The 24,157-nt window shown below is 43.5% G+C and overlaps 1 protein-coding gene across 4 annotated transcripts; it reads right to left on the reverse strand.

Annotated features, from left to right (window-relative positions):
- Positions 1–11,757: 11,757 nt before the first annotated feature.
- LOC145430022 (uncharacterized) lies at positions 11,758–19,238 on the reverse strand. 4 transcript variants are annotated; one of them, XR_013910400.1, is made up of 4 exons: positions 19,122–19,238; positions 16,581–16,667; positions 15,130–15,387; positions 11,758–13,314 (listed from the first exon to the last, which is right to left on the reverse strand). XR_013910400.1 is itself a non-coding variant. In XM_080304274.1 (3 exons), the coding sequence occupies exons 1-3, from the start codon at positions 15,281–15,283 to the stop codon at positions 12,070–12,072; spliced, it is 405 nt and encodes a 134-aa protein (XP_080160400.1). In that variant the 5' UTR covers positions 15,284–19,232; the 3' UTR covers positions 11,758–12,069. The 4 variants fall into 4 exon arrangements, 1 of the variants encoding a protein (XP_080160400.1); XR_013910401.1 differs by having other exon boundaries at positions 11,758–13,095; positions 13,199–13,314; positions 15,130–19,232; XR_013910402.1 differs by having other exon boundaries at positions 11,758–12,204; positions 12,968–13,314; positions 15,130–19,232.
- Between the last annotated feature and the right edge of the window lie 4,919 nt (positions 19,239–24,157).

Genomic DNA, 24,157 nt, shown 5'->3' on the forward strand with positions numbered 1-24,157 from the left:
AGTGCACCTCCACCTTTTTTGATTTGCTGTGTTTATATTGATTTTTCACTTCAGTCTGTCATTTAGGTGATGTTAAGAAATCAGTTTTACCCCGGTTCTTTTATTCCTCGAGCATCCAGAGATGGCACCGGACTCAGTAGTCATTTTCACAAAATCTTTATTCATCTTTACTCATCTTCATTTATCTTTACTCTTCTTCATTTATCCTCATTTAAGCATGCACTTCTAGAAGGGAAGACGAGGCCGGTGTCCCTCTGCAAAAGTCTTCACCCCTTTGTTAGTTACGGCCAGCTTTATAGAGGCGTCCCCATCATAAAACCCCCCACGGTGTGCTGCAAACTCTGTCTGTGTCTATGTGCACGAGCACATGAATGCCTACATGTGCGCGTTCCCACGTGTCTATGTGAGTGCTCGTGTGTGACTGTGTACGCATACCTGTGTGTATGTGTGAGTGCACATGAGTGAGTGTGCGTGTGGATGTGTGTGCGTGACAGTTAAAACACTGTGGGTGTAGGTGACTCCCTAGAGGTCATAAAACCCCTCTCCCTTCCAGACCACAGTTACAAATGTTGAGACCCCCACCCTAAAACATCCTCTGGGGAATTTCCACTCAGTGGGGGAGAGGCCTCCTACAATCTACTCCTAAGTTCACGACACAGTGAGGCCTTTATTACTTTAAGGGCAGTATCAATGTCTCTACAATAATTCTACATTCTATGATAACACATTTCCAAACTCTAAAATAAGCTAAACATTCTACAGTGAACACCCAACTAATACTCTGATTTTTACCTTTACTGTTTCACAAAGTTTTCAAAAGGGGAATGTCCACAATTTTAGATGCAGGATGTTTTATTAAAGCAGTTTAGCATAACCAAAGCAAAAGCATAATCAAATAACACTCTTTTTACTGACCCCAGCAGGCACCCCCGTCCTTCGGCACCCACCAAGGCAAGGGAGCCCAGGCCCATCCAGACCGGGGCCTATGGCAGCAAGACCGCCCAGCCCCACAGGACCCGGGGCAGCCCACCCGACCCCACCGCAGAGGAAACTGTACCCACCCTAACATTCAATCATCTCCCAGACTGCACAAGACAGTAGACACCCACGTTAAGTTTATTCTCCACCTCTCCTATGACTCTCCCCCACCTGCAGAGTGGACTCCTGCAAGGATGGAACAAACTCCCTGTCAGTTGAAGAGCCCCCTAGTTAGGCCGATGCGCCAGAGGTCCCCTGCGCCAGGGCTGAGCCCCCATGCACCCACCCGCCCACAACCTCGGCGACACACCAACAAGGACCGAAGCCCCTAAGGCCCAGCCAGAGCCCCAGCACAGAGGCAAAGCACCCCCGAACCCCAAGCCCCCACGCCTGTAACGCCACAGATTTGACAATGGTCGATCCCACTTACTAATCTTTGGCACTTCCTGATTAACTTTTCTTCACCAGCCTCCTCCTTTGAATATATTTCCTGTGCTTCCTCTTTCTACCATGAACTATCCTTGTCTTCTTTCCTGTTTCTAGATCATTTACACTTTTTAGCAGTTTTTCCTAAAATTACCAAAATATTATTCACATATTCCTTCATTGAGAAAAAAAGAGATTTAGCATGTGGGGGTGAGGTGTGGTTTCACCACGCTCCATGTGCGCCAAGACAGAAATCCGCCTACCGGATCGTTTTCCTCCTTGTTCTCCACTGACAGCCAATAGCCACTGTAGCTACTGATAATGGCAGCGCTAACACGATGCATCAGAGCCACGTCCATCAACAACCGCCATTTTCAGGCCAGCTACAGTCACGTGACTGGATTATGCCAGTAAGTTTAGGGTCACATGGAGTTTTCACCTTCCAACTTCTGATTGGTATAACTGACGTGAACACAACAATGTTACTGTGATTTTATTGGCTCAATGATTAAAAAGAGTTGTCAGTCATGTAAATCGGCCAGTGGAAGCCGAAGTCACCCAAAGCTACAGCTAATTTAGAGTCCATTTAAACAGACTATGGCGCAGGCCCTTTCTGATGTGAGTATTTGGGTAATTCTTAAAAAAATAAAATAAAAGGAATTTGACACGTGTCAAATAAGTTAAATCATTTCTGCTGTTCAATACTCAATACCTAAAAACTTCTATGGTGCCAAAATGTGGCAAAATGCGCAGCTCCTGGCTATTTATTTATTAAAAGTGATATAATTTTTCACCGTTTCGCTTCAGAAGCATAAATATTTGGCATAGATGATGTTCATATGTTGATGTTATCTGGATCTAAAGGTGAATCAAAGCATATTTTCAAAGTGATTATATCCAAAAAAAAATAATTAAAATAATTAAATTAGGCGAGGGAAAAAATTAAACTTACTTTTTCTATGTTCCAACCTCAGTAGCTTTGACACAGTAACATCTGATGTAATATTTGCACATCTGATGAAATTTTGCAAGAGTTAGCTTTATCTTGATACCAAGATTGTTTACACATAGTTTGCAATTGCAGAGAAATACTCCATTCATTCGGGGCATGTCATTTTCAAGCAAAAAGCTCAGAAAGCCCCTGGGGGCTTAACAGGTTAATATAATTGTATTAACATAGCCCAACAAGGAGGAATAGCAGTAACAATTTATTTGAAAGCCCAAATCTTAGCCTTATGCAGCCTAACTGGAAAACACACAAAAAAGAACCAGACAAAGAGCAATTCAAAAGACCCCTATGAGAAGAACATCAAGGGAACAGTACAGGATACTGTTACCAGGGCCCCAGGGTCCCGCCCTGGAGACAGGCCCGGGGTGGGTGCCCGAGGGCGAGCGTCTGGTGCCTGGGCCTTAGTCCATAGGGCCTACCTGGGCACAGCCTGAAAAGGGGGCATGAGCCCATCCTCCTGTAGGTCCACCACCCGCAGGAAGCACCATAGGTTCGGGTGTAATGTGTGTTGGGCGGCGACCAGAGGCAGACGCCCTGGTGGACTGATAGCTAACTCCCAAAATTAGTGATTGGGACATGGAAAGGGTGGAGTGCCCACTCCGGGTCGGGGATGAGTTCCTGCCCCAAGTGGAGGAGTTCAAGTATCTCGGGGTCTTGTTCGCGAGTGATGGGAGAAGGGAGCCGGAGATCGACAGACGGATTGGGGCTGCAGCTGCAGTAATGCGGACGTTGCACCGGTCCGTCGTGGTGAAGAGGGAGCTGAGTGTAAAAGCGAAGCTCTCAATTTACCGGTCGATCTACGTCCCTACCCTCACCTATGGCCACGAGCTGTGGGTAGTGACCGAAAGAACGAGATCGCGGATACAAGCGGCAGAAATGAGCTTCCTCCGAAGGGTGGCTGGCCTCTCCCTTAGAGATAGGGTGAGAAGTTCGGCCATCCGGGAGGGGCTCAGAGTAGAGCAGCTGCTGCTCCACATCGAAAGGAGCCAGCTGAGGTGGTTCGGGCATCTGACAAGGATGCCCCCTGGGCGCCTCCTGGGTGAGGTGTTCCAGGCATGTCCCACCGGGAGGAGGCCCCGGGGCAGACCCAGGACACGCTGGAGAGATTATATCTCTCGGCTGGCCTGGGAACGCCTTGGTATTCCCCCGGACAAGCTGGAGGAGGTGGCTGGGGAGAGGGAGGTCTGGGCCTCTTTGCTTAGGCTGCTGCCCCCGCGACCCGACCCCGGACAAAGCGGATGACGATGGATGGATGGATGGATGGATGGATGGATGGATGGATGGATGGATGGATGGATGGACATGGAATGTCACCTCTCTGGTGGGAAAGGAGCCTGAGGAGTTAGTGTGTGAGGTTGAGAGGTACGAGCTAGATATAGTCAGGCTCACCTCAACCCACGGCTTGGGCTCTAGATCCAGTCTCCCGGAGAAGGGCCAGACTTTGTCTCAGCCTGGAGTTGCCCTTGGTGAAAGGCGGCGGGCTGGGGTGGGTATCCTAGTATCCCCTCAGCTTGCTGCTTGTATGTTGGGGGTTTTCCCGGTGGACCAGAGGGTTTGCTCTCTGCGCCTTAAGGTTGGGGAATGGGTCCTGACTGTCGTCTGTGGTGATCCGCTGAACAACAATTCAGAGTACCCAGCCTTCCTGGAGTTCCTGGGTGCTCCACCTGGGGAGCTGTCCTACTGGGAGACTTGAATACTCATGTGGGCAATGACAGTGACGGCTCAAGCAGTGGCTCAAGCAAAAATTCAGGTGTGGAAGGAATTTGGAGAGGCCATAGAAAAAGACTTTTGGACTGGCTCAAAGAGAGTCAGGCAAACCGTCAGGTGATTCTACCTGCAGTGTGTATAATGCAGGTGGAGTGCTGCTGACATCGACTGAGAACATTGTCAGATGGTGAGAGGAATACTAGGAAGTAGAGTCTGGGAACAAGGGGGACGATTCGTCTATCTCTGGGGGTGAGGTCACTGAGGCAGTTAAAAAACTTCTTGGTGGCAGGACACCTGGAGTGGATGAGGTTCGCCCTGAGTATCTGAAGGCTCTGGATGTTGTAGGGCTGTCTTGGTTGACACGCCTCTATAGTGTTGCATGGACATCAGGGGAGGTATTTTTGGATTGGCCAACCAGGGTGGTGGTTCCCATGTTTAAGAAAGAGGACCGGAGGGTATGTTCCAACTACAGGGGGATCACACGCCTCACCCTCCCTAGGAAAGTCTATTCCAGGGTGCTGGAAAAGAGAGTTCGCCTATTAGTCAAACTTCGGATGCAGGAGGAACAATGTGGTTTTTGTCCTGGTCATGAAACACTGGACCAGTTCTTTATCCTCTCGAGGATAACTGAAGGTGCATGGGTGTTTGTCCATCCAGTCTACATGTGCTTTGTGGACTTTTGTTGTAACCAGTTGTCATTACTGTTGATGTGAATTATTATTTTACAAAATCTCTGTTTATCCTTAACCACCAGTTTAAGGGTTCCTTCAATGTTGCCTACTTCAATTAACTATGGTCTCTAACATCACTGTGTTCCAATTTTGCATTTGGCCTAATGTCCATCACTGGTCACCAGGTCTATAAATTCCCGTTGCAGAGCCGTGAGCTTCTCTAAGATCGTATCCATATTGTGTTCAGTCTGAGTACTCACAGCCCTGCCCATCGTCAATCATGTCGGCCAGCCTTGTGGGGTTTTGAACAGCTGTAGCCGCTTTCTTTGTTCTTAGATAAGTCAGGTCAGAGCCAGCTCTGATCAGCCAGAACTCTGAACGACCTCTACCTATTCTGAACCACGATAACAGTGTCCTCTGTGAAGTGTTGCCAGGCACACGGCGCAACCGACCACCGAGTATCAGCAGCAAACGTCTCTGCAGGATAATCAGGCTCTCCCGAGCCCAGGCTTCTCAGCAGGGTGTCAATTTCGTTGTGGGACCAGTTGATCAACTCTATAATTCTTTAGGTTTGAGAGAACAAGACTGAGAGACTTTGCTGTGACTTTAATGTGCTGTATAAATAAAATTGCCATGGCCACTATTGCCAAGTCATGCCCATCATGTTTTGAAAGCTGGCCTATGTTAGAGATGCAGATGTGACACACATGCCATGGGGGTGGCCTTTTTGCACATCTGTGAGCACACAGCATTAGTTTCACACAGTGCTTGAAAATAAATTACCCACAATGCATACAGTGGCTGTTTTCAAATGGGGTTCAGCAATATTAAACCTTTTTTTAACCTTTTTAAGCAAAACATCCGTCTTGAATCAATTACCTGACCTCATCATGAGCTGATGCATGCACATAATTTTAAAAAATATTATCTAACATGTCTGAAGTGTGGTGTCACAATCACTACAGGATTTGGTCATCTTCAAGGCAATTTCAATCTCATCAGTAATAGTTTTGAAAATTATGTGTAGTGTACCGTTTCAGATATGAGAATGGGAATATAATGCTTCATGTTGACCTCATCCACCAGTTGCTAATCCACAATGATGGTATAATTGAATATGTTACATTTTTCCCCGTGAATGTCTGCAGGTTGCAGTGACTGATGGGATTTCTCTTTAGTATAGGCTGTAGGATCACATACAGTCTACTGTGAATAAAGCCTTTAATTGTTAAAGTAGTTCCTTCTTTCACTCAAATGGGATCATAATTAGAGTTTCAATAGAAGTTAATGTTGGAAGTTACTGTGTGGAGTGTGCCTGTGGCATAAACTCCTTTTAATATTCTTGGCACACACTCACAATAACCTGCAGGCAAATCTGCATTCTTTTGTCTTTCTGGGTCACACACAATCACACTTGTATCTTAGAGTACGGAAATTCAGTAATTCCTGCAACTCATTCAGAACAACAGTCATTTTTGTCCTATAGCTCCATTTGGATAAGCATTCACAGAAGCATTTGTGTCATATAGTGGACTGGTGAAATGGAGAACTCAAATGTGCACACACCTTGTGTGGCACATCCACAATATCTTCTTGGGAGATTCTTGAAGTTGAAGACCAATGAGGACACTAAGAGAATGCACAGTGTAGAGAAAATTATGCATTTGTATTTTAACACACACAAGCGTTGTGTATATAAACACGGGGAAGGCATGATCAACTGAAACTCAAGAGACAAAATAACTACAGGGAGTGCAGAATTATTAGGCAAATGAGTATTTTGTCCACATCATCCTCTTCATGCATGTTGTCTTACTCCAAGCTGTATAGGCTCGAAAGCCTACTACCAATTAAGCATATTAGGTGATGTGCAACTCTGTAATGAGAAGGGGTGTGGTCTAATGACATCAACACCCTATATCAGGTGTGCATAATTATTAGGCAACGTCCTTTCCTTTGGCAAAATGGGTCAAAAGAAGGACTTGACAGGCTCAGAAAAGTCAAAAATAGTGAGATATCTTGCAGAGGGATGCAGCAGTCTCAAAATTGCAAAGCTTCTGAAGCGTGATCATCGAACAATCAAGCGTTTCATTCAAAACAGTCAACAGGGTCGCAAGAAGCGTGTGGAAAAACCAAGGCGCAAAATAACTGCCCATGAACTGAGAAAAGTCAAGCGTGCAGCTGCCAAGATGCCACTTGCCACCAGTTTGGCCATATTTCAGAGCTGCAACATCACTGGAGTGCCCAAAAGCACAAGGTGTGCAATACTCAGAGACATGGCCAAGGTAAGAAAGGCTGAAAGACGACCACCACTGAACAAGACACACAAGCTGAAACGTCAAGACTGGGCCAAGAAATATCTCAAGACTGGTTTTTCTAAGGTTTTATGGACTGATGAAATGAGAGTGAGTCTTGATGGGCCAGATGGATGGGCCCGTGGCTGGATTGGTAAAGGGCAGAGAGCTCCAGTCCCACTCAGACGCCAGCAAGGTGGAGGTGGAGTACTGGTTTGGGCTGGTATCATCAAAGATGAGCTTGTGGGGCCTTTTCGGGTTGAGGATGGAGTCAAGCTCAACTCCCAGTCCTACTGCCAGTTTCTGGAAGACACCTTCTTCAAGCAGTGGTACAGGAAGAAGTCTGCATCCTTCAAGAAAAACATGATTTTCATGCAGGACAATGCTCCATCACACGCGTCCAAGTACTCCACAGCGTGGCTGGCAAGAAAGGGTATAAAAGAAGAAAAACTAATGACATGGCCTCCTTGTTCACCTGATCTGAACCCCATTGAGAACCTGTGGTCCATCATCAAATGTGAGATTTACAAGGAGGGAAAACAGTACACCTCTCTGAACAGTGTCTGGGAGGCTGTGGTTGCTGCTGCACGCAATGTTGATGGTGAACAGATCAAAACACTGACAGAATCCATGGATGGCAGGCTTTTGAGTGTCCTTGCAAAGAAAGGTGGCTATATTGGTCGCTGATTTGTTTTTGAATGTCAGAAATGTATATTTGTGAATGTGGAGATGTTATATTGGTTTCACTGGTGAAAATAAATAATTGAAATGGGTATATATTTGTTTTTTGTTAAGTTGCCTAATAATTCTGCACAGTAATAGTCACCTGCACACACAGATATCCCCCTAAAATAGCTAAAACTAAAAACAAACTAAAAACTACTTCCAAAAACATTCAGCTTTGATGTTAATGAGTTTTTTGTGTTCATTGAGAACATGGTTGTTGTTCAATAATAAAATTATTCCTCAAAAATACAACTTGCCTAATAATTCTGCACTCCCTGTATAATCACAAACAGAACAAGTCTATGAAACAAAAACCTAAGAACATGCATAAAGAAACTGAGCAGGAAATAACTGTTATAAAAAAAGATCTAACCTCAAAACATCACAACACAAAAAATTCATGCCAAAAATAAGGGACAACAATCGAGTGTCCATGACACATGGCTTTAGAGAAACAGAGGTAATAAACTGGGCTGGTTCTATTATAGCGCTTTTCTATTCTACTGGAGCACTGAACATGCTTTATACACCATCCTTTAGAGTTTCAACTTAGAGTTTGATATTTTACCCAAGCATACTTTGGCATGCAGACTTAAGTAGCCAGTTCAATTCAAGTCAATTCACTTTAATTTATTTATACAGCACCAAATCACAACAACAGTTGCCTCAAGGCGCTTTATATTATAAGGTAGACCCTACAATAATACCTACATACAGTAACCAGGGATCGAACCACCAACGTTCCAATTGAAAGTGCCCAATCACTGCCTGAAAAGTTAAAAACTGCCTGCAGCTGGATCTGGAAACATCCTTCAAGAAGAGGCCATCTTCTTCAATGTCACACCAGTTTGTCCATGTTTTACAAGCAAAAAGTTATTTGGTAACAAACATGCAGAAGTTCACCATTGCTCACCATCCCTCACCTTTCTTTATGTACACTTATTATCCTGTTCCATCAATTGGATTGGTGTGTGTCAGAGTTAGGTTAATTCTCTGCTTAATGAGGCTTATACGTAAGTTCAATAAGGAAGATCTATGGCCTCACGTCTGTCCGCTCCCAGGCGCTGCTGGCTGAATCTGAGCTTCATCACTTCCATTTTCCCACGCTGTCAAGCTGTTTGTGTCATCACTGGTCTAGTCCAGTCACCTTCTCCCGGTCTTTTCCAGGCCAATCAGCATTTATGCAACATACTTTGAATCCCACTGCGCATCTGTCTTTCTCCTTCACAGATGCCTTTGTGCAACCCACCTCCTCCCCATCTCCACCTCTCAGCACTCAAACTTCATTCAAGCCACCTTTATGAAAGGTGGAGACTGCCCATCGGAGTCTAACCAAGCACAATAAATCATGTTCATTTTTTCCAACAATCTGTCCTTGTTGAAATATGTTGATAATGAAAACATTGTAATGATAGACTTTTACTGCAATGATTGACTGTCTTTTACATGCTCTCTCTAGATCCTTCAAAGAAATTCCACTTTGGGTCTCATCAAGAATTTTACAATAAAGCAGTTTTGTCAACGGTCATAAAACTTTATTCCAACAACAAAGTACGGTACTCCTTACTGATAAAATGTTTCAATTTTCAGGCAGGGTGTAAGAGTCTGGCCTGGTGCATGGATTCTTAGAACAGGGGTTCTTAAACTTTTGGGGGCCAGGGAACCCCTACAGGTGGTAAAGTTTTCCAAGCACCTTCCTATTATCCTCATGCTGATAGAAGTCTGGGTGCTTCGTGATGCGATGCTGCTTCATTCCCGATAAAGCCAAACTCGAGGCAACTGTCATACTTTCTCATTTTAGCTGTCTTGGCTTTTGCAATACTTGCAATACTTAAATATTTGTCCGTTGTTCTAATTAACCCCCAATCTATGGCTCGTGGACCCCTGGGGGTCCGGGAACCCAGTTTGAAAACTACTGTCTTAGAGGAATAGCAGCTTATTTATTATTCCCGATATCAGAATCAGAAAAACCTTATTATTCCAAGAGGGAAATTAAGTTATCATAGCAGCATACTGACAACAAAGCAATTGCATAAAATGAAGTGTAGAAATAGATATAAATGGTAAAATATAGAGATAGAAATGTAAATATAAACATAAGTATATACAAAAATATAGTCTGATACAGAAGAAGAAATGGCCTCCTCTGCTGTTCCCTCAGACAGCCAGGGTGAAGGAGTCTGTTACTGAAATTGCTCTTCAGGTTGTCCAGTGTGTTATGGAGGCAGTGTTTTGTGTTAATATTAATCGTTGATTTCATTATGGTTTTCTCTTTGTATTACATTCACTGTTCCTGCTTTCTGGGTTTCTGTTCTCAGTGTGTTGTATGCTTAGTCTTAGGGAAGACATAAAGACAGAACACTGTTGCACGTCTAGTTACTTTTGTCTCTGTGCTTCATGTTCCCTCTGTTCCAGAGTCTGTCCTGTTTCCACGTCTCAGTGTCTAGTCCGAGTCTTGGTGAATTGTCTCATGTTTCCTGTTTTATTTTGATAGTCCTTGTGCTGTGTGCAGTGTGTCTCGTTATGTTTGATTACTCTCAGCTGTGTTCTCCTGCTGTGTCTCATTCCCTCGTTACGCTTGTGTGTATTTAGGCTCTGTGTTCTCTTCTGCCCTTTGTTGCATTGTACCCTCACTCTGCTGTATGTTTTATCCTCCGTGCTCCTCTGAGTTTTCTAGCTCTGTTTCCCAATTCAGTTCCTTAGCTTCCCAGTGTTTTAGGCTACGTTCACTCTGCAGGTCTTAATGCTCAATTCTGATTTTTTGATCAAATCCGATTTTTTTTGTCTGCTCGTTCACACTACAAATAAAATGCGACAGCAAACGCGCTCCAGTGTGCTCAAAGCGTCCGCATGCACAAAAGAAGACGTCACACACGACGCGCTCTGTTTAGACCCAGAGCAACAGGATGTTTGACTGATGGCATTAATATAAAGACTTTGGACTTTACGTTTCCCAATTTTGCTTTAAGTTATTTTGTTATTTACATAATAATGTAACTAACCTAATAATGATCCTTATTGCTGTTCTAGAGGAGCGGTGCTTCAAAGGATAGCTGCAGATTTCTGTCAGAATCTGCAGATTACACAGTACAAATAAAATGTTCACGTGTCTCCAACGTTGTCTTCCCAACAGTTTCACTGACATCTACATGGGATGGCCAGGAAGTGTTCGCCATGTGTTCTCGGGCGCTTCTGCGTTGCTGATAATCGGCGTCTGTCTTGTGTCAGTGACGTAAAAGACGGATTTAATGCGACATCATCAAACAGCAGTCGCTTTCTGAAACATCAGATATGTGTCGGATTCAGAACCACATACGAAAGTGACCCAGATCGGATTTGAAAATATCGGATTTGTGCCGTTCACACCGTCACACCATGATGGGATATGGATCGCATAGGATCAAAAAATCGGATTTGATGCGCTTTCGCCTTAATGCTTTGATTTTACTTTGGATTTCTAGTTCCTTGCTTTCCGTTTTGTTTTCTGTATGTTTGAAGAGTCATTTACAGCCAGAATACAGCTGCTTTGTTTAGTTCACCCTTGCATTTATGAGTCCTGCATCCATACATCCTGCCTGCCACACAGCAAACATTGACAGGAGTTATCTTACATGATTGCTTGCAGTCTTGTGTCATAGCACATAGTCTAGTGTTCAGTTCTTATGTTTTTCTCTGTGGAGTTTGTTCAGTTTTGCTTCCCTTTGCCTCATTGGTTTGATTCAGTTCTGCTGTGTTTTCCCCATGTGTCTCTACTTCTCCTAATCACCCTCTTGTGTAGATTTTAGCTGTGTCCCAATTCAGGGGTCGCACACTTCAGAGGACTCGGCCGCCTGGTCCGGCAGACTCAACAGCACTGCCCGAGACTTCCTGCTCAGCCAAATATCAGGCCTGATTAAAAGTGCCTGTGCAAACTGGGACACTGTAATGATAAGTTCATTACTAATAATCCTGTTGGCTTTTTATTTACACTGTTATTTTCTCAGTTTGGATAATTTAATAGGTCAGGTACAAATAAATTGTTGTACATAGTTTGAGAAAATAATGCAAATACAGCTGGAAGATTTCCAAACTTCAATCCTTTTGTTTATGCAGAACATAGTTTGTAACAAAAACATAAAGTGGAAATATGTACAGTGACTTTTATCATTTTTCTTTTCAACGGGATTTTCCAGGACACCTAACAGCCTGTCCATTCTCTCGGCTCTTCCTTCCTCCGTTTCTCTTTGCTTTCTCATGTCCTCTTATTAATTCAACAAATTCATCCTCCCTGTCCTTCTTTCTTTTGTCCGCTCTTGGCTCCGGCTGGCCCACATCCTCCTGCTCTTCCTGGTCTGGCACTTGGTTGCCCACTACTGAACTGGGCCCTGTAGTGTCCTCCTGGATACTTGCAATCCTAAAGGTAGAGGAAATCAAAAGTGGCAGTTGACAGGTTAACATAAATAACTTCAAATTGTTTCTATTTGGGCTGCAAAAGGGTGATTTTCCCCGCCAGGCTCATCTTCTCAAGCAAAATGTACTAAATTAGGACAACAAGACAGAGAAACCTCTCTCTCTTATGCCTAACTGACTAAAAACCTCATACTGTTGCTGGACCTCCACCCACAGCGGTGAACAGGTGTTCGTTGTCTCTGCAGAGTTGGATGAACTCAGCCGTCTGCTCCTTACTCTCTAAAATATGACAGTATTTGAGTAGATTCTCGATCATCTAACACTTCTGTTTAATCAGTTTTCTGTTTGACGTTTGTACAGCATATTCAGCTGTGTGAAGACTGCAAACTTTAATGTCAGGCAAGCCGATTTATTGTGGAACAAATAAAGCTCTGACAAAAGCCAAACAATAAGGTTTTAAGGTTATTTAAGTGAGTTATATATCATGTTCAACGTGAGTAGTGAGAGCACTTTTGCAAATATGTGATGTCTTGATAAATCAAGCAGATATTTGATGTGTACACAGCAACATTCTCGCCTAAAAATATTTTGTGACCCAGAAAGAGTAATATTAAAACTAATCCTTCTGTTTAAAAAAACAGTGGGACTTTGCATTTACGGTCACGTAAGTTTAACAAGTGTCACAAGATTCACCTTAACATTCAAGATTCAACTTCCATCAACTTTTACATCTTAACATTTGTGTCGCTACTTCCAACATATCTTACATGTAAAGATGGAGGTGTCCTCCGCCGCCCTTTCTACCTTCTCCGCAGCCATCGTTACAAACTGAATTGGCCGGGTCACGCTATGAATCCTGGGATATGTTGGGCCACGAAGGCTACACCGACCCAGCCTTCACATTTGGGCAAATGAAGGCCGCATTTGTCGGCTGCATTTTGATCCTTCATCCCACACTGCACTGAGTTTGCACATCTTGCAGGCTCATCACATCTTACCAGCATCGTGTCACTGACCACCTCCTCCAGGGTGGCGAGCTTCATGCTGACAACAGACTTAGCCTTCCTGATGAAGTTATTCCCTCTGTTTGCATCCGTGTTTTGAAGCCTGTACGCTGGCAAAAACAGACTATTAAAACTTATGGAACAGCAATAGGAAATATGGATTTGGGATGGGAAGTGATAAGAATTGAGCTATTCCCTTATTGATTTGATTCCTTATCGATTCTTTTATCAATGGTCGGTGGGTTCTGATTGGCTATGTTTTGAGAGTCACCACCATTGTTAAGCAGCAATAAAGAAAACGGGTTTGATTTTTATTTAGGAATAATAATCTTTAGTTTTTTACTGATAGAATAATTAGAAACCTGCAGACATCAGTATAAAGGAATGTGTGGGGCCAGCTGTAGACATGATAACTGGCACCTGATATCTGTCACAGCCACCTCATAGCTCAGTGCCTGCGAAAAAAAGGGGGGCTTGTTTAGCGGCTGATGTTTATGAACCCAAATTCTGCACATGACTAAATGATGTAAGTGTAGAAGAAGTGGAGGGCCGAGTTTGCAAAGGTAGTGAAAAGAGAAAAACAAATATAGCTGATTTTATAGAGCCATATTGGCTGTTTGACTGTAGTATTGAATGATTAAATATCTTTAATCCCGGGCAAAGACAGCTGATGCCCTTAAATCAGGGGTGTCAAACTCCAGGCCTGAAGGGCCGGTGTCCTGCATGTTTTAGATCTCACCCTTGGTCAACATACCTGAATCAGATGATTAGTTCATTAGCAGGCCTATGGAGAACTTCAGGACATGTTGAGGAGGTCATTTAGCCATTTAGATTGAGGCCCAGGGGAGTGGTGGTCCTGTCTGGCCCAGATGGTGAGCTTTGGCCCTGCACCTTTTTTCCCAGCCTTTAACTCCCACTGAGCAGAATGATGATCTCGAGGACCATGAGCTGCTAGCAGTGAAGTTGGCCCTACAGGGGCAGTGACACTGGCTGGACAACCTTTTACAGTATGGACTGATTACAAGAACTTGTCTTACTCTAGCGAGGTGGGTGTTCTCTTTTGACTTCACTAGAACGCACACATTGTGAAACCAGATGCTTTTCCTTGTCAGTCTTCTCCAGGGGAAGATCTAGAGCCAGTGAACACCCTGCATGCCACCTGCATAGTGGGAATGTTGACCAGAGAGATTGATCATGAAATCTAACAAGGGTTGCAGTCTGACCCAGATCCTGACAATGCCCAATCCAGCCCCTGGCTTTCCTTCACTGGGCCCACACTGCTAGGTTCACCTGGATAAGCAGAACAAGTCAATTCCTTCAGCGATATCTCTGGTGGCCATGTTTAATGAAGAATGTTATGGAGTACATAGGTGCCTGCATGGTGTGCTCCAGAAGTAAGAGTAGCTCCTGGTCCCTATCAGGTTTACTGCAGCCTCTTTCCATGCCTCGTATGCTCTGGTTTCACGTCGCATTGGTTAGATTTCTTAATGCAGCTCATTTAGAAAATCTTCGTCGGGGGGTGCTTGAAGCCAAAGCTTCCCTTAGTTCTTGGTTCCATTGTTACACCCCTGTGCAGCCCCTAATCTCCTCAGTGTGTTCAGCTGTTGCTAATTGGCCACACCTACTCAGGTGTGGATTAAAGCATACCTGAGGCAGGCTTTCGAGAAGCTCACTAGTCTTTGCTTTGGTGGCACCAGACATTTTAGCCAACCTGCTATGCCATTTTAAGATAAAACCTCTTCTTACTAACACTCAGGTATTTTTTTTTTATGTTGTCGTAACATAAGACATCCCCAGACAAACGATAAATCGAGGAATTGAATCAAGAACTAGAGGCCTCCCTTTGTTGTGTAATCCACTTGTATGTTAGCAAATGGGTATAATTGCTAGCCTGGGTAGAATACACTCGCAACTTCTTCCGTTACCTTTTTGAGGTTTTTCTAGGCTGGGCTCAACCCGCCTTGTAGGAGGAACTAGCTGTGCCTTCGGTGCACCAACAGCTGTACAGATGTTGTCAGGTAGGGAGACAGGTCTACGCTCCTCACTGTGGCGCAGAACCACACACTGGCCAATGGTCATCAGACTCTGACCCCTCACTATCGTCAGGGCCAAAAGGTTTAGTTATCTGTGGACATTCCTCTAATGTCTGTTTCCAGGAAACTGGCTCCACACTTCATCAGCCCCTACAAAATCAACACAGTTATCAGTCCTTCTGCTGTTTGCCTAAAACTGCTGCCTAGAATCCACCTCACAGATCCCACCCTCCCCGTCCTCACTGTAGGATGACCTCATGTCACCACTGAGCGCAGCACAGATACAACAGGTCCCTATCAGTCATGAGCACGCCCACACATTGCCCCACCGGTTTTTCAAACCCAGGTCAATCCGTCCCTAGAATTAAAGGGTGTGCCCGGTGGGAGCGAATCACAACCTTAACTCTTTGTTTTGCCTTATTTTTAATTTTAGCTAATACCATTAAAATATCTGAATGTCACTGTGTACATACTTAATCTCTACCCTTGATCAATGCCCCTGCACTGGAAAAAATGGCCCTTCAAAAACAAGAAAAAAAAACTTCATACAAGAGCTTGAAATAAGTGAAAAAAAGCGCAGCAACTTCATTGGTAAAGCCCCATAAACAGAGGACTGCATTAAAGAAGCCGTTTTGCAGTGACTTTTTGTTCGGCCCTTAATACACCGGTAAAATCTGTGCATTGCACAGGCACAATTCAAAGCACAGACAAACACACTGCTAGGCAGACTAACTGCTCAACCTGTAACATTTGTTATTAATACAAAGTGTTTTTATCATTTAAATTAACATGGACATTTGACATCATTCTTCAAACGATACCATTGTAAAATGATCATTAAGGATGCACGCAGCCTGTCTGCTGAATAGACTGTAGCCTAAACTCAACATTAAAAAAACCCTTTAAAATCAACTAAAAGCTAGGCAGTCTCTGCACCGCACAAACCAAACATAAAACATCGGCATGTTCGCCGATATTATCGTGCACCCTTAATTATAAAACTGGGCTAACCTGGCCAATTTCCAAACAAAAATCAATCACAACCAACATGGACTGTAGTAGCCTTGGAAGGAGAGAAGAAGTGTTTTCCTATAGTCCACATCTTAACCACACTGGCTCTACTGGCCAATAAAAGCATTCCAGTCAGCCATGCTCTTCTTGTAAGATGATGTGAGATCTCGCTCATGGATTTTGTCCAAGAGAACCTCTGTCTGTATGACGGACAGCGGAGAGGCTACACACTTTGGGTATGTAAGGTGTAGGGTATAATAGTAGGCCATAAGGTATAAAGAACCCTCCGTAACCTCGTCTTTTGGAAACGTGGTTATTGGCACATCTCCTACCGCTAGGATGCAGTTGGACGGACTCCCGATCAGCACTGGGCAGGAGAGAGGACGTTTCATCAAATAGGTATTAGGGTCTTCTTGGTCCTTTAACACATAACACAGACATACTTTTGTAAGGACGATGCACTTTTGTTTCAACACAAAGCTAAAGCTAAATTACAACAAAAGTTGAAGTTGTGAGAAACTACATCTGAATTTGCTATTTTTAATTATTCTCAATGCAATTATTGTTCACATATGTCTAGCCTTCCTGAAAAACAGAAAACCAAGGCTACATTTAATTGGTTATCATTGAGGTGATAAAATCTGCTACAACATAATACATGTTTGTATTTACTGGCCACAGAGATCTAACCTGTGAGAATCCGCATTCCCAAAATATGTTTTAGGTACCTTTGAAGGATTAGAACATACAGCATGTGAATATGAAACACTTTGGCACTCATCAGAAGCAGCACAAAGTCACAAAAATAAATAAATAAAAACAAACAAAAAACCCAAAAACAAAAAGCTACGTTTTGCACAGCTCACCTCAAAGACATGCACCAGAGCCTCACTCGCATCTCGCATTAGGCCTATTGCAAACCTTTTTTTTTTTTTTCATTTCAAATAATAAACTTTAACGTATCCTGGCTGATATTGACCCTCTTGTCCCGTTTATTCTGGGCTCCTGAAAAGTTTGCACAAGTAGTATAGAGGCCCTTAGCGGTTACTCAGTGGCTTTTGTTCACTACAATTATAAAGCAATTACAGCTATCATAACTATTCACTGTAATTATTATTCACTATTCAGGGGTGGCTGTTGCTCCGGTGGTAGGTTTCAGCTCTCCGATGCATCGATGGGAGTATGAATGTGTGTGTGAATGTTAATTAGAAAGCACTTAGAAAATGTGCTTGTGTGAATAGATTAATGCACAAATGGTAAAATGGTAAATGACCTGTATTTGTATAGCGATTTTTACTAGTCCCCCCTAGGGACCCAAAAGCGCTTTACACACCCAGTCATCCACCCATTCACACACACATTCACACACTGGTGGAGGCAGCTACAGTTGTAGCCACAGCTGCCCTGGGGCCAAGTTGTGTAAAGCGCTGTAGTGCTCAAAAGCACAAATAAGAACCAGTCCATAATTTTAAATGTATAACTTAAAAAATTGCAATTTTTCTCAACAAATTTTGGCCTGTCTGTACAGAGAAACCAGAGAAATTTAGCAATAACCCCATGGTCAGCACTCTGCACAGCGAAGACGCAGCTAGATATGGTGGTTATATGTCTCTGGATATCTAGATCCCCTTATCTATGTTCATTACAGTAAGTTTCTGATCATACGTCTACATTCGTATGTAGATTTCAACCATCTTAGCCACTGTGATGTTTAGTTTACACAAACTGGTCCTAAAAGGTCTTGCCTCTGTCATATAGTTTACGTCTTACACAATCACATGCTAATATCAATAATTACAAATAAAGACCTTTCTTTGCTGCATCACATATAATTCTGAGATTGTTGTAAATATCCCAAAAGGAACCTTTAAATCATTCAAGTGCTGGAGGGAACAAAGCCAAATGTAGGTCAGACAACAAATTTGCATTTAGCCTTTTCCATAAGTATGTTGATGATTTAAGCTTTAAAGAGTGCAGTGGCTTATCATGCATGGGGGGGCTGCACCCAGAAATTGGTTGCATATTGAAGTGACAGTGTTTGAAATTGAAAGCTGAATTTCCAAATACATCAGGAAATCAAGACTTCAAACAGTCTGCCTGTGTGTTTGTGTGCAGCCTCTCACAGCAAGAATGACGGAGGCTTAACCAATTATTCAGTCTTATGAAGCAGTCTTCACTGAGCTTTAGACTTGAATGTTTTCCTCCAGGGGAATGATGCCTCAAGTATGTGTCTGCTTAAATAGACTATTTTCACATGCGACACTGGATCCATGTAAAACCACTTCAGCTACCTCTTACCAAAGTATACTACGGTAATGTTAATTAGTTGAGATAAACTACTGTGATGTCTCAGAATCATTCAGAATGAATAATTACAGATTTTTATATAACACTCCAGTTTTAAAGGTGTCAAACCCCAAAACACATCAGCAACAGGGACAGCAGACTGAGCTTTCCTATGTAGCATCCTCAGCATCTTTGGATCCTGATCTCTGTTGTTTATTCCAACTATAACTCCACCAATTTAACAAGTGAATGAACTGGAGTTTTCTCTAATATTTGGTGAAAGTGCCTTTTATGGCTTTATGATAGTTAGCTCAGTGCGTATTCTCTATCCATTGTCCCTCTCTCTTGTCTGTAGGGTTCCTGCCTGGGAGGGGATGGGTCTGGGGTCAGATGAGGTCTCTATCACTCTGTCTTCAGCCATACTATGGCTGACAGACCTTCACATCATCATATTGTCACTTCCCACCACCGGTTTATGTCTGCATGAGCTCCTTTCACACTTGAAATTCAGATCCAGTCTCACGCAGGTGGAACGGACTTGGACGCAGACCAGCTGAATTTAGAATGAAAGTCACAAGTTTATTTACAATCGGAGAGGGATTTCCAAGGATGGAGGGGAAACGGGTCCAAATCACACTCCTCTTCGGCACTCGTGTTCTCTCCACACCTCACTGCCAGACTCAGGGGAACAGGTAAAGGGTTCATGGTGTGGCGATAAGCTGACAGCCAAACCCATCTGTTCTCTGACTGAAGAGTTAAATTTGTGATTGACATGACATTGACCAATCAGCTGAACGGAAGAAAAATAGGGTCAAAACTCGTACTTGTAACTTGAGTACAGAGTTTCACACGTATTTTTTTGTCCACACACAAATCTGTTTTATGCTCACACAAATTCTTTTTACACACACAAATCCTGATTTACAAGTACAAAATATTTATGACCACAATTTGAGCCCATAAGGATCCCCTAAAGCCCAGAGCTCCTTGAGCTTAAGCGAGGCATTGTACTCTGAAGACTCGCCGGGGGTTTGGTCTGGGGATTCCCAAGGGAGACTCGCAAGGCGTGGGTGTGGGTGAGTGGGTGAGTTCCAACCTTGAGGGGATAACAGTAGCAGGGTCTCTGCAGGCAGAGTGGCCATGACTTGCAATGTAGCGAGGAAAGTATCTCGTGGAGTGGCGAATCCACCCTCTGCATGACTCTGCTGTGATGTCATCACATGCTGCATCCATGGCTGCTAGCAGGGCCATTTGCACATGTGAATGCCGGTCACAAACCTCCCACCTCCAGGCACAGAAAAACTCCTTTATCGGATTAAGGAATGGGGAGTAGGGAGGGAGATATTCAACAAGCATTCTGTCATGTGCTGTAGACCACTGTCTGACCAGATGTGAGTGGTGAAAACGGACATTATCCCACACGAAAACATACTTGTTGAGTTGGCCTCCACCCCTCTCATTCTCAGGGACTGCAGTATGTTCCTGTAAAGAGTGTCTAAAAAAGTCAGGAGATGTTGTGTATTGTATGGAGCAAGAAGGGGAATATGGGTGAGGATGCCATTGTCTGAGTTGGCTGCACACATTGTAACATTCCCTCCACGCCGGCCTGGGACATCAGTGGTTGCTCTCTGTCCAATGTGATTTCTTCCACGCCATCTGCCTTTGGCCAGACTGAACCCGCCTCATCAACGTGTATGAATGTGTGCAGTGGTTCCCTGGCTTCCAGCTCCATGCTTTAGAACAGTGGTTCCCAAACTTTTTTTGCTAGGCCCCCCTTTGTTTTACAAGAAAAATGTGCACGCACGCACTAACACATCCTCCAACCACACACGCCCATATTTTGCTCCATTGCAGTTTATTTCACACCACAAACATTTAGTAAACAAGCAAATACAAGTAATCTGCAATAACTTACAGGTAGTAATAAAATAAACTACTAACACCTACACGGGTATTTTTGAAATCGCAGCTGTTTCGCCCACACTTAAACGGCGTTTCGAGTCACCGAAAACAGATTTTTTAAAACCCCTTTTTTGCGTTTACGTGTGGACGAGGAATACAGAGTTCTTCACGCAACGTCAAAGGTATGTGCCTTTTTCCACGTCACGCTGTGACCACGTTATTGTTTACATGAGATGAATTGCAGAATGATAGAGACAAAATACTGTTAATCTGACTGTCTGCAGGTTTTACAGGCTTACATACAGTTACTGTCCCTCCATTTACAAAGGCAGAGGCGTCACCGTGTGATTATTTTACGTGTAGTTGTTTCCTGTGTAATAATATTCAACATCAATACATTTTTCAAAAAATGCCTCTCTGTGCAAAATGGGTTTAAAAACATAAACAGCTGTGGGATCCTGTTTGTTTGAACCGAGGGAACAAATCGTGGCAGGATCAGCCTGATGTTATTTGTATCCTGCTGTAACTTTACTGTATAAAGAGCAAACATCTCCAACATGTCAGGAGTAGTTAGTCATTACAACAAGTGTTTGTGAACTAAAGATCAAGAATGTGGGATCCTGTTTGTCCGTGATTTGAAGAGCCCAGCGCTGCTCCCGACGCAGGGAAAACCAACCCTGGTGAAGCCAAAGGGAAGATTTGCTTCACCATATTTTCTAGTCTTTGGTTTGGAAACATATTCAGCGACGCTTCATCTCCTGCTTTGCGTTTCTGTAGGCGCCCGTGCTAGCAGTGTCCAAGCGTTTTGTTTTCTTTCCCCCCTTTTCGCACCGTGCCCCCCCTAGGGGGCGGGCCCCACACTTTGGGAAGGTCGGCTTTAGAGGGAGAGAGAGAAATGTAACAACTTTTCCTGTGTAACATAATGCATTTTGTATGTTCTGTGAGTATATACACAGAATTATTTTTCTACTGCATGAAACTACACAAAGTAAAACAGTTTACAGTGCTGAACATTAGAGTATACATAGAAGACGTGTTTTACCCGTACATACTGGTGACGGATCTCCTTCACTCTTTCACTGTTGGGTTCAAATGCACTTTGTACAATTGTTTCGTGCGCATTTCTTTTCTCTTGAGCACGCAATTGTTGTAATTGACACAGATCCAATATTGCCAAACACATCGTTATCCTCTATGACAGCGCTTTGAATTTCTTTCAACTTTCTTGCATTGTTTGCAGTCACCGTTGCACAAATGGCTTCCTCTTGCTGCAGGGTAAAAAGGGCCCTCTTCCACCTCTGCGAGGCTGTCTTTCAATCCTTTGCGGTTCAGATTACAGTAAAATTACAATAATGTCCACTAAACATGAGATATTATGAGATGTTGGATTACTGTCCAGTACTGTACATACCTGTTCTCCCTACGAAATGTTTGAACGATTGAGTTCACAGTGGTTCTTCCAACATTTGGTCGCACCCTCCGACCAGCCTCATCCATTGTGAGGCCGTGATTGACAACATGGTCAACAAGTGTTGCCCTACTTTCATTAGGGATCTGCGTATGTGTTTGGCGTCTTCTCCCTGTTTTGTCCCCCCCATCCTCACCCCTCTTCCACGATGCTGACCTCCCATTTCTGTGTCACAGAATTGTAGAAATGGTACACACTATGTCCTGCTCGGTTCATATATGCTTGCCAATTGAGGGTTCATGGGATTGATCCATGAGTGGCTGTGAACAATTGGCCTGTCATTGGTTACAACTAATACTCCCCACACCTCCTCGTCAGTGAAGGCTGAAGTTCACCTGAGAGAAATTGTTCAATTTCGGGGACATTTCCAGGAAAAAATAATTTAAAAAGGTATAAAATTTGCTTGACAGAATTTGAAAACTAATTCACCAATTTTGTATGTAATGACTCAAACAATGAAATGAAGACTATTAGTTTTCTTGGGAACGACAGTTCATTTTGACTGACATGACATAAGCAAATGATAATGTTGTCGACGGCAGAGGATTGTATGAAAGCAGCTGATACATGTTCAGAGGAAGGAGACACTGCTACTATGATGTGCACAAATGACTAAATGTTGTGGAGGTTGCACTAATGGTTTTGAGAATTCTTATTCTAATCTGAGAAAAGCTGTAATGTATTTGTGTTTTCATCCTGCAAGTTAACAGATATGTGATAAAGGCTCTTCACCCCTGATGAAACACCAGGACAGCAGTGTGTGAGGAAGAGGAGGAGAAAAAGGAGCCAGCAGCAGCTGAGAGGTGCAGAGGAGAACAGGGGGTGAACAGACAGCTGTTGAGGGACTGGTAAAAACATTTAAAGCAATTTCTAGATGTTTGCTTCCTGTATTTGCAGACATATCTCCAACACAAACTATAAGCTCATTTCTGCCGCTTGTATCTTCTTCTTTCGGTCACCTCCCACAGCTCGTGACCATAGGTGAGGACGTAGATGGACCAGTAAATCGAGAGCTTCGCTTTTACACTCAGCTTTTTGTTCCCCACGACGGACCAGTACAGCGTCCGCATCACTGCAGCTCCCTTCTCCCGTCGCTCGTGAACAAGACCCCAAGATACTTAAACTCCTCCACTTTTTAAAAGTCAGTGTAATCAATATTATGCTGTTCATCCCGCCCACCTTTACTGTGCAACAGTTGTTATATAGGGTGAACAGCTCAGAAATCCAACTGTACTGCTGTATTTGTATATCTATGTCACAATTGCACCTGAAGCTGAATTTCCTCTTGACCTCTGCTAACCTACCCTTTTTTAAATCTGTGAAAATGTCGAACCGAGCCGGGTCAGGTGTGTCCATATGCCCCTTCTATTCTTCATGCAGTATGAAAAATAAACACCTGCGCTTGAAGCTCGCTCCCATAGGTCACCCTCCTCTCCCTCCTCGTGATCTGATCATCAGTAGACATGCTTGGACATGTCCAGGTCTGTGTGCCACCAATGACCCTGCCAGCATTTTGTCCAGTCTCTGCAGGGCCCAGCAGATGCAAGTGTGGGCTGTTTGGCATGGGACATATGCCGTGTGTCTCTGAGGCCATCTGGACATCAGCATCCACAGCTTGCTTTCCCTGCTCTATCATCTTGCCCCCACTGCCTTCCTTTATCTGCATTCCTTGGTCATTTCCACCTTTTTTAATCCTTTTATGGTTTCTTTCTTTTGCTCCATCTACTTTATTTACATGTCAGGCAAATCAACCAATCCACATAAATGCCAAGACCATAGATAGATAGATAGATAGATAGATAGATAGATAGATAGATAGATGTAAAAACCCTACCTTTTATTTGACTCTGTAGAAGCTGATGCATGTAGTGTGTATTCAGCTTCCAGCTGTGAGAAGAAAGGGCCCACTAAAACATAAACGCAGGCCGCATGTTAGAGAATGGAGAGAAACGACTAGGAGGATTCGTTTTTTCCCATTACGAAGATGTGGAATTTCAGATGATTTGAAAAAGAAATGTAAACATTTACAAAAAATGTTCTGATTTGATGACGAGCCATTTTCAACATAAGTTTAGTAAATTCTTGGGTGTAGAGTTAGAAGCTGAGTTCATCTGGTGTAGCAGGAGAAGTACAGTGTCACACCGTGAATTAGACTTATTCTTAGACACACTCGTGATATGCTTTATAATACATAGTGGGTTTGTATAATATCCTGTGTTTCAGGACGTGTTACATTTTTTATTGATTCTTTTT

This window comes from Astatotilapia calliptera, chromosome 2, assembly GCF_964374335.1.
Source record: "Astatotilapia calliptera chromosome 2, fAstCal68.1, whole genome shotgun sequence".
Lineage (NCBI taxonomy): Eukaryota > Metazoa > Chordata > Actinopteri > Cichliformes > Cichlidae > Astatotilapia > Astatotilapia calliptera.

Bases quoted from the DNA above. Each gene is read 5' to 3' on its own strand.
- LOC145430022 (XM_080304274.1), bottom strand. From the start codon at position 15,283: ATGACCATTGGCCAGTGTGTGGTTCTGCGCCACAGTGAGGAGCGTAGA. The intron at 13,315-15,129 runs GTAACGGAAGAA...TGTTTTTGCCAG, and splicing joins CCTAGAAAAACCTCAAAAAG to CGTACAGGCTTCAAAACACG. The intron at 12,205-13,198 runs GTAAGATGTGAT...CTCTACCTTTAG, and splicing joins TGGTCAGTGACACGATGCTG to GATTGCAAGTATCCAGGAGG.